Raw genomic sequence first — 11,217 nt, 5'->3', positions numbered from 1 at the left:
CCTCGGGGTCTCCTACCGGTGGGACGTGCCCTGAACACCTCACCAGGGAGGCGTCCCGGAGGCATCCTGATTAGATGCCCGAGCCTCCTCATCTGGCTCCTCTCGACGCGGAGGAGCAGCGGGTCTACTCCGAGCTCCTCCCGGATAACTGAGCTTCTCACCCTATCTCTAAGGGAGAGCCCAGCCAGCCTACGGAGGAAGCTCATTTCGGCCGCTTGTACCCGCAATCTTGTTCTTTCGGTCACTCGAGAGCTTCGCCTTTCGGCTCAGCTCTCTCTTCACCACGACGGATCTGTGCAGAGTCCGCATTACTGCAGACGCCACACCGATCCGCCTATTGATCTCCCGCTCCATCCTTCCCTCACTGTGAACAAGACCCCGAGGTACTTGAACTCCTCCACTTGAGGCAGAATCTCATCCCCGACCCGAAGAGTGCACTCCACCCTTTTCTGGTTGAGGACCAGGAGGGGGGGTGACCGGCGGTGACCGGCGGTGACCGGCGGTGACCGGCGGTGACCGGCGGTGACCGGCGGTGACCGGCGGTGACCGGCGGTGACCGGCGTCCAGGCGTCCAGGCAAGGGACACAAAAAACCAATTATGTTGCTCGTCATTGGGGTTTTCTGAGCTACCTTTTGTCTGGCCCCTCCCCCCGGACCTGTTTGCCATGGTAGATCCTACCAGGGGCATAAAGCCCCCGACAACTGAGCTCCTGGGGTCATTGGGACACGCAAACCCCTCCACCACGATAAGGTAGTAGCTCAGGGAGAGGTTACTGATAGGTTTGTTACTAAAACTATTTATGGCTCTATTTACCTGCCATAGTCCCAAACTAATTAAATTTGATGATCAAATGTTAACCATAATATCACACCACTCTATTTCTCAGAGTAACAACCTTATGATAATCCCAATGGAAGTAACTATGACATACATACCTGCAACCAGGGCTCAAACTTAAAATAACAGATGCCAAAACCACACCTTCTTTGATACCTTATTTCTCTTTGTCCCTCCATCACCAGTAGCACATTTTATTCTAACACACATCCACAATTTGCTCTTTGACCTGTCCATGCTGGATGTGGTCATATGTCCATTTAAAGGCAGCTCTTCTCACACTGGGGTCCAGACCTGCCTCCCTCTCCTCTGATCACCTTTCAGAGCAGTGAGTCAAGTCAAGGCCTCCATCCGCTGCCCTTATCCAAATAATGGTGTGAGATGAAGAGTCATTGTGCTTAGGCACTTCTCTCAATGTCTTTCTTGCTGTTTGTATCAATTAGAAATAAATACGTGTATGTACATTAGAAAAATAAAATAAAAACTCTTCCCTTTCAGCCCAACAAGGAAGTAAACGTGGAGAAATTCTTCAAGATGGATGAGGAGGATGCAGCCAAACCAAAGCTAACAGAAGCCAGAAAGGTAAACTGGAGCATCATTATTCACACTTAATGCTAGGAGCTGATACCTTTTCACTAGAACAAACAACAGTGGGAATCCTTCAGTTCTACTTTGAAGTACTTTACAGTGATATCTTAATGTGAATCTGTGGACATTCAGAGCTGAACAGCTGTCATATTCTAATGTTAGCTCACCAGCTAAAGGGGAGATGTAGAGTTTGTGTCTTTAGCTTTGTCATACATGATTTACCAGTAGTTTACCATGACAGCCATTTGTAGCAACCAGAACATGGTAACATGGTAATATGAATATGATTCAAATTGTATAGCAGAGACAAAAGCTCTTTCAAGCTAAATACTCATAAAATTGATGCAGCGGAAACATTTGAATAACTTTTCATTGAGTGTAATCAGAGTTGTGTGTATAATATTATATATGCTTAAAGACAGTAATCCTATCTATGCAGAGTTTTCACAGTTGGTCGCAGCAGTGACACACAAAAGAACAGGTGCAAATAGTTATCGACTCAGCAACATGTTGTAGACAAAATGTACTGATTATATTTCTGAAGAGAAGCTGCAGCGCTTTGAACTTATATACAATATAGACAGAATTAACATTGATCTTTACTTCAGTCCAGTCTTGTTGGAGGCTGAATAATGGCTACATTTAATGTGTGGCTCCTTTCTGGAAAAACATGGCACATAATCCTCTTGTATAAATCAGCACTCTGTTCCTCATACACTCCACAGCAGTGAATTTAAATCCTTATCTGTCCTGTTACTTCCAGTCGCACCCAATTTAATTTGAGCCTCACCATTAACCCTTTGTCAGCTGTACCCGTGGAATACGATTATGAGAATGAGAGGATGAAAACACTTTATTCAACGTATGCTTACACTTAACCTGTGGATACACACAAGAACATAAAAAACAAACAAAGTCAATATAATGTCCACTTTGTTTTGCTTTGTTAAAGCTCAAAAGTGAAAAATCAATTATTAGCTACATGATAAGAGACAAAACCAACACCAATTCAAACACACACACACACACACACACACACACACACACACACACACAGTTATTATTAGCACGTTTCTGTCACACATATGATAATTTGCACACGCACATTCTGTTCCCTCATTAACACCTGCAATCAATCAATGAATGAACACTGCAGAGCACAAATAATAAACACATTTGACTGTCATATATGATGAAGAAAACTAGCTCATCCTCACACATGAGAAGCTGGAACCAGTAATATTTGACATTTCTGCATGAAATATGACTGAAATAATGAATCATCTATCATAATGGGTGGTAATTAATTTAGTCATTTTCATCCATTTAGTTAACTAGCAACTCTGGAAAACACTGAAAAACACACAGCAGAAATAAAAAATAAAAGGTTCTTATACACAAAGTTGACATGATAAACTAGTGCCAGTGAATTGGCACCTTCAACAGAGTATTTATCTGCAGTGGGGGGGGGGGGGGGGGGGCAGGACCACCTGCTGTTCAGTCTTCTAGCTCGCCATTTCATTAATTGGCTTCGATGCTATCTAGTCTGGATTGGTCACAGTCAAGCAAGACTAATTGGACCTAGCTGTTCAGCTGGGGGTATGCAGCATCAGACCACCTTATTGTTTGCACACATACACAAACATATGTGAACACACGCACGCACAGACATGCACACACACACACACACACACACACACACATACACAGAACAGTCTATAGTAAAGCCTGGCTCCGAGCTCTCATAACTTTCAGAGGTGAAATAACAGGATGTGGACTGTGCGTACCCTCCTCCTCCTCCTCCTCCTCCTCCTCCTCCTCCTCCTCCTCTTCTTTATTCTTTCACAGCCAGACTCTGACCCTTACAACAATTTCCTCAGCGAAGGTGAATGAAGACAGATCGGAGCAGAGTACCCAAGTCCTTCAGCGGCTGGAGAGGGCACAGGTTTAAATTCCTCAGTAAAACCTGAAGAAGACTAGCTAAAATACTGTAGTACAAAATACATGTATTTATCAGGTTGTTTTCATAGTCATAAAACATCAAAGAAGAAAGCAGCCTCAGTCTTGATAAATCAACACCAAGAGAGTAGACAAAAAGATTTTATAAAGCAGGAATTAAGCCACTTGACTCACCTAACTGAGCATTTTCTAGCATTTCCAACTATCTCAATGTAATCCTGAGATGTCAGAATAATGTAAAGTTTAGCCCAAGCTTCAGCAGTTCATTTAGCAGTGATCTGCATATAGATGTATGGAAAACAAATGAGTGAATGTATTTGGCATATATTACACATTTTCAGTTTATATCCAAAAATGTAACAGACAAAAAGAAGCATATAGAGATAAATGGCTTTGTTTATTCGATTGCAGTAAATGGACTTTGAGTTGTTAGAGAATGTTCTAAATGTTGCAAGGCTTTGAGGTCACAGGATAACTGTGATGTAGTGTTGCTGTGGCAACCGAGGACAGAGGATTTGACTGTCCCCCTAAACCCACAGATGGGTTTGTTTCCTGAACCAATAGGTGATGCATTGAGTTCGACCATATATGGGCATAGAGCATTGATGTGCACGTTCTCCACTCATGACATCAACAAACCAGTTCTCCATAAGAGGAGTATAATGGAACAATGCTGTTCTGTGAGATACAGACGCACAATGGATGCTGTAAAAGCTTCAAAATGTGTATTTCTTCTGCTTTATTACAAGAGTTAATGCACATACACATGTGAGAACGCAGTGACGCCAAAGATAAAGCGGAAGGATCAGATGAATCATTGTTTTCCAACATAGTTCTTAACATTTGTCCTCTGAGCAGAAAGGGTCACTGCAAATCAGGCGATTGCCTTTATCCTCGGAAGTGTTTTTCTCCTAATGGATGTGATCTCTGCCAGGCTCACAACACGGCTCACTGAATAATTTGAGGAGTTTAATAACGATGTGAATCACATTCTACGTCACATCTCAACCCGTTTATGGGAGATTTGTGGAGCTCTTTCCGATACCATCATCAGAAAAGCACCACTTGAAGAATGTGTGTCTGTCTGACTCTCCATCTCATTTATCTCCACAGCCTTCATCAAACACCTTATCCCAGATGCCCTCGCCCCACAGGCCCTGCGTGGCCAACGCAGAGGCCAAGACCAGCCCCGTCGCCCCTAACTCCATTTCAGATGGTGCATCTCAGGCCAGAGAGGAGCCAGGCTCCCAGCTGGAGGAGCTCAGGAACCAGATGAAGGAGCTGCTGCTGTCTGTGGAGCTGCTCAAGACCCAGCAAATGTAACCACAACACTGATAAAACTCATATATACATAACTGAATACATCACAGTAGGATACAAGCCAGAACACATAGCTTTTTAATGCATACATATAATAGATTGGAGTTTGGACAGCGACAGGACAAACATAAGGGACAGTAGAGGATGTGACTTATGAGCCGCTTGTGAGACCGTGCTTACATTCATACCACGCTGCAGTCACTCTGGATTAGCAGCTATATTAGTTTTCTATCTATCACCTAAAGCTAATCTTCAAAACAACAATTTCCATTCTGTTATTCTGTATTGTTATATATATGTATGTATACATTTAGTGATAGACTGTATGTAGGTCAGACTCACTGTCACTGAACATTAAGTATAAATTCAGTCATTAAGATGTAATAGTTAAGTGTGTGTGTGTGTGTGTGTGTGTGTGTGTGTGTGTGTGTGTGTGTGTGTGTGTGTGTGTGTGTGTGTGTGTGTGTGTGTGTGTGTGTGTGTGTGTGTGTGTGTGTGTGTGTGTGTGTGTGTGTGTGTGTGTTCACTTCCAGGAAAGAGATAGCTGAGCTACGAGGAGAGCTGGATGAGGAAAGGCTAAAGCGCATAGCCCTGCAGGTAACTTCGATCCCCACGGCAGCACATGCTGGCCTGTCTGCATTCATTACTGTCATTAGTTTAGCCAAATATTGACAGAAGAGCTCAGATGCACACAAAAAAGCTCAAGAGTTGACATGAGATGGACAGAAGCTACAACAAAGATCTTTTTTTGCTGCCTGTCAATACAGAAGCAGACACACAGAAATGCCCTTATACTTATGAACAAGTCCAGATCTTTTCACTGATTAAAGGCTCACCTCAGATCAGATTATTACTTGTGGGCATAATTACTCAGTTTTAATATTACAAAACTCATTCAGGTTCAATTTACTCTTGCATCTGTTGTTCATAACCACTTTAACACTAGTGAAGTTGCTAGAAGCACTTACTGCTCTTACAGCAGCCCTCAAGTAATGTTCTATTTAGTCTGTGTACTGCTCCTGTTAACTTTATCATTTAGGATTATAGTGGTGACCTTCAGACATACACAGTACTTCTCCTGCTGTCAGTGCCAGCAGCAGAGCTCTGTGAAATGACTCATCAGTGTCCCTGTGCTTCTTACATAAAGATGAAAAACACTAACACAATTTTTTTTAACCGAGTTCATTGAGGGTTGATCATGTGTTTTCTATCATATCACATCATCCTCCAGCAAGTTGTCATGGAGATGTAGGTGTTTCAGTTTTCATCATTTTTGAACACTTAGTCTAAGTAATTTAGACCAGAAAGCAAGAGCAAACGGACACAGGGATTCTACTAGAGAAGATTTTTGCTTTTACAAACCCCTGACTCCCCTAAAGAAAGCTCATGTTCCAGCACCAGAGAAAGGTATGAGACTAAAGGAGCTAACCACTGGGTCTCAAACGCTGATAGTGGCTGACGGAGCTGTGAATGAAAAAGTACTCTGTTGTACCAACGACATGGTGTCTGATATCTCAGAGAACATTCTCAAGATCACTGCTGAGCATCGGACAGCACTTGATGTTGTCAAGCAACAACCAGAGGTATTGAAACAGGACTTAATTGATCTGCTGAACAAAGCTTGACATCTGAATACTGAGGTGTTTATCAGTGGACCTCTACTGACAGTTCAGTGAGGAGACGAGAGATTCAACGGATGGCTCAAAGATACGTGTGCCACTCAGTCAGACACTGTCAGTTCTGGTCCTGTTGGATTTCAGTGCTGCGTTTGACACTGTGGATCACAGTATACTGTTTTAGATCAGAGCACATTACTCCAGTTCTAAAGTCTTTACACTGGCTCCCAGTCAGTTCTAAAGTCTTTACACTGGCTCCCAGTCAGTTCTAAAGTCTTTACACTGGCTCCCAGTCAGTTCTAAAGTCTTTACACTGGCTCCCAGTCAGTTCTAAAGTCTTTACACTGGCTCCCAGTCAGTTCTAAAGTCTTTACACTGGCTCCCAGTCAGTTCTAAAGTCTTTACACTGGCTCCCAGTCAGTTCTAAAGTCTTTACACTGGCTCCCAGTCAGTTCTAAAGTCTTTACACTGGCTCCCAGTCAGTTCTAAAGTCTTTACACTGGCTCCCAGTCAGTTCTAAAGTCTTTACACTGGCTCCCAGTCAGTTCTAAAGTCTTTACACTGGCTCCCAGTCAGTTCTAAAGTCTTTACACTGGCTCCCAGTCAGTTCTAAAGTCTTTACACTGGCTCCCAGTCAGTTCTAAAGTCTTTACACTGGCTCCCAGTCAGCTATAGAATAGATTTTAAAGTTCTGCTACTGGTCTACAAATCACTGAATGGTTTAGGTCCAGAATACATAAATGACATGTTAGTAGAATATAAACCCAGTAGAGCTCTGAGATCTACTGACTCAGGTCAGATAGTTGAGCCCAGAGTTCAAACTAAACATGGTGAAGCAGCTTTTAGCTGTTATGCTGCACACAACTGGAACAAACTACCAGCAGAACTGAAATCAGCCCCAACTGTGAACATTTTTAAATCCAGGTTAAAAACATTTCTCTTCTCCTGTGCTTATGATTGAGCTCTTTTAAAGCACTTTACATTTTAATCTTTCATTTGCACTCTGTGGGCCTGATGTACTAAAGGTCTGCATGTGTAAAAACATGTGCAAACTTGACATCACCCGCAAAAATTGTGCAAGCTGATCTACTAACACAGCACACTGAGGTTTGCATCTTGCAACTGTGCAAGATAATACACGCTGTCCATTTAGTACATTTACCATAATGAATATGTAATATGAGGCATTTTAACCCCAGCGTGTAAAATACAGGGAGGAGAAAATGTAAATATGTTATTTAGCACTTACATTGTGATTTACCAAACCTGAAGGTATTATTTCTGACGCTAACTGTGTCTATAAATAATACGTTTGAAGGACAGGTATTAACCAGCTGCTCACTGAGCACAGATGACTGCTGTTACTGTGGAGAGGAGGAGAAGGAGGCACATTGACAGAATACACAGGACTGAGTTTTTCCACCTGTATTATTATTTTGGAGTGGAATATATTTGGTTTTACTAACAGCATTGACTTTGTCACTAATACTCTCCCATATGTGTGTTATAACTCAATATATTAGTTAACCTCTTCCACTAGAACCTGATCACATTTCATTTTGCGCTTTCAGCTTTCCACTTGTCCAAACTCTCCATTGAGACATGCAAAATCCTGTGCACACAATTTAGTACCCACTAATTGGGATCTTAGTAAATCAGGCCCTATATTTTAATGATTTTAATGCAAATCATTATTTTATGCTGCATCTCATAGTTTATGATCTATTTTAGTCTAGCTTTTTTTTCTTTCTCTCTTTCTATTTGTCTGTACTTTGTTTTAATTGGGTTCTTTTTTATTGTATGTTTTAATGTTTCCAATTTTTGACTAATAGTTGGGTATTATTCATTTATCCTATCTTTTTAATTGTATGTTTTATGCTTCTAATTCTTGCAGTTAAGTGTTTTAATGTAAAGCACATTGAGTTGCCCCTGGCTATGAAATGAACTATATAATGTATATATAATATAATAATATATGATGTTTTTCAGCCTATGAGAACAGTTCTGTGTGTCCTGTGGCTGAAAAGTAAAAGAAAGACAGCTTAGCTTGTTAGCATGAAACTATCTTGTGTGTGTGAGTCACACAGGTGTTCATGGAGTCTCTCTCGCTGCAGTGAACACATTCCAGCGTCAGGAGTCCATCACACTGTTAGATGTTTCCAGTGTAACAGTGTGGGACAATACACAGCACGACACCAATATATTCCTCACATCGCAGGAGGAGGAGACCCCCCCGCAGAGAGCCCACAGTATACACAATCACCATAGAACTACAGATTTGTTAAACCCCCCTGTGGTTTACTGCTACATACACACATATGCATCACGCTCATCGTCCCTCAGGACTGTGGAGCTTTTCTCTCTCGATTGGTTGCCAGGAGAAGCTGCAAGTCACTCACACAATGTGTGATGCAACATGCAAACACACATTCAACTCCAATTAGTATGTGTATTGATGGAGGGGAGCTATGTGGTGGAGGTGGTTCAACCTTTTTATGGTGTGTGTGTGTGTGTTAGGTAAAGACTGACACCGTGATCCAGCCGCTTCATTTCTGAGTCTTGTTCTCTTAATAGTTTGATTTTAGACAAAACCCAAGAAGAATGAAGCCAACTGATAAAAAACTAATTCAACATTGTAAGTTCATATTTGAGGCTCCATTCTTTACTATGTTAGTATTTAGTGTGCTCTCCTGTGTTTGTGTTGTGAGGTTGGATCCTCCTGAGCAGGGATGAAACCTGACTAGAACAAATGTGAGAGTGATGAAATCACTGTCACAGACATGGAAAGGATGAATTGGCTTTAACAGCTGGGAACCTGTAGATATTTCACTGGGCTAGTTGTCTCTAGAGGAAGCACTCCACTCATTTATTGATGTTTTTGTCAAAATCCTGACTTTCATTGTGACGACGCAGCTCATGTTTGTGTAGTCACACACTGTGTCTCGTAAAGATCTGCATCTTTTTTAACTCCTCTTCTAAAGCAGCTGATGTTTTCTTTGTAAGTTAGCTGTCTCCAGTCTCTAGCTGTCTGACTACACAAAGCACCTACAGAGCCAAACAATACATTGCAGGAATAAAGGCAGCTGTTGTCACATTAGAGTTTGACACACATTTAGAGTCAGATGAATTTGAGCTCTACTCTCATCATATCAGTAGAGAATATTTAGTTGTAATCTTCATACCGAGTGTGGTGCTGTGTGTTTTTTTGTTTCACAGATGGAGATAGACAAACTAAAGCGGACTGTCCACTCAACGTGAAGTCCACGCTCCAATCAACAGCAAGCCTCAAGGTCAGCCGCTGGCCTTTAGCCCAATCGGAGGAGGAGGAGGAGGAGGGACGGGAGGGTGGCAGCGACGGGCTGATGTCTGGACGGCCAGAGAGAGAGAGGGTGTGTGTGTGTGTGTGTGTGTGTGTGTGTGTAGGAGTGAGGGGGGAGGGGGTAGGGGGTAGGGGGCGTCAGATTAACCACCTGGAGCACACAATCCTTTTTTCAGCGTTATACGAGAAAAAAAAAACTCCCTGTATTTGTAAGATTTACAATTTTGCACATATATATTTTTTTGTTTTCAAGCTAGATGTAATTACAGGTGTATATGTTTCTCTTTTTTTTTTTTTTGCCAACACAAAAACCTGAGGCCTTACTTCAAACTACTGCGCTGGAAGTTGCAACTCTTACTGCTCACACTCTCTCCCCTTCACTCCTGCGTTCCTCCAACTCCTCCCGGAGCAGGTTCGCTCTCAGTACTACTGACTTTATATACAAAGCAGGGGGCACTTGATTTCTCCGCCTAATTTTCCTTTCTCATATATTTTTTTTAACAATGCACAAATAGTTGATTTTAAAAAAGAGAAATTTGTTTGATTTCAGTTTAACATCTTCAGATCCTCGCAGTGAGTAACTTTTTCTTTCCTGCTTGGCGTCAGAAGCACTCCACTTTCATCACTGCAGCGCCTCACAGAGCTCTGCTTTCTTTTTTCTTTTGTGCATATTTTTTCTAGCGTTCCTATCCAGGTTAACACTACTGTGCCTGTTCAAAAAAAAGAAAAAAAAAATCTATCAAGTGTTTGTAATGGGAGCTTACATTTACCACGATGGTGTCTGGAAAATGTGCAGCATGATATTGTATATCTATATTTTTTAAGTCTACTGACATGTCTAGTCAAATGCTATATATATATATATATATTATATATATATATATATATAGAGGGCCTCTTCTATGCTGGTCTCTTCTATTTTTGTCAAACAGTTTCACCTGCTGGGAATGTTCTCAGAAGTTTAGCCACGTTTAGAGTCTGCAGGTAATGCAGACCAAAGGAAAAAAGGCAGCATTATTCCTTTAACAAAGTCACTGACCAACGCATTGACGTGTTTATGATCATCTCTGCAACTTGCTTCCCTTTCTTGTATTTTAACCCAGCGATCGTCCCTCTAATCCCCGGTCCATTCTACCTCTTACTGTCCTTCATCCCACCCCTCCCATGATCTGAGAGCAGCTGTCGTCTCTATGCACGAGCCGGCCCAGCACTCTAACCCAAACCCTGTTCTGTATTGTACATGTCCGTCTTCTTGTCCACATCTCTTCCCACATTCCAAGTACTACGGTCAAGCTAACTGGAAGCATGCAATAATATTCTAATACAATCACATCCTCCCTGTTTGATGGATGGTTGTGTGTGTTTTTTAATAGGCAATCTGACTACAGTCTGTGTCTACCATACTGTCTCTTAAACCACACTAGGAGCAGGAGTCAAGAGATGATTATTACAGTAATGACAGTGTGTGTGTGTGTGTGTGTGTGTGTGTGTGTGTGTGTGTGTGTGTGTGTAAAAGGTCAAAGTTTTCACTTATCCAGGCATTCAAACATATTAGACATTGAGCTTTCTAAGGTTTT

General features: G+C 41.9%; 1 protein-coding gene across 1 annotated transcript in view; it reads left to right on the top strand.

Annotated features, from left to right (window-relative positions):
* The window catches only part of cd2ap (CD2-associated protein), a 72,652-nt gene extending 61,688 nt beyond the window's left edge, over positions 1-10,964 (top strand). The window contains exons 16-20 of the mRNA XM_053337256.1: positions 1,337-1,420; positions 4,499-4,704; positions 5,239-5,302; positions 9,538-9,724; positions 9,759-10,964. Of these exons, the coding sequence (XP_053193231.1) occupies positions 1,337-1,420; positions 4,499-4,704; positions 5,239-5,302; positions 9,538-9,579 (396 nt within the window). The 3' untranslated portion in view covers positions 9,580-9,724; positions 9,759-10,964. The remainder of the gene's footprint in view (positions 1-1,336; positions 1,421-4,498; positions 4,705-5,238; positions 5,303-9,537; positions 9,725-9,758) is intronic.
* Positions 10,965-11,217: the final 253 nt, after the last annotated feature.

Source organism: Scomber japonicus, chromosome 17 (genome assembly GCF_027409825.1).
Source record: "Scomber japonicus isolate fScoJap1 chromosome 17, fScoJap1.pri, whole genome shotgun sequence".
Taxonomy (NCBI): Eukaryota; Metazoa; Chordata; class Actinopteri; order Scombriformes; family Scombridae; genus Scomber; species Scomber japonicus.
This window is presented reverse-complemented; position numbering and strand designations above follow the sequence as displayed.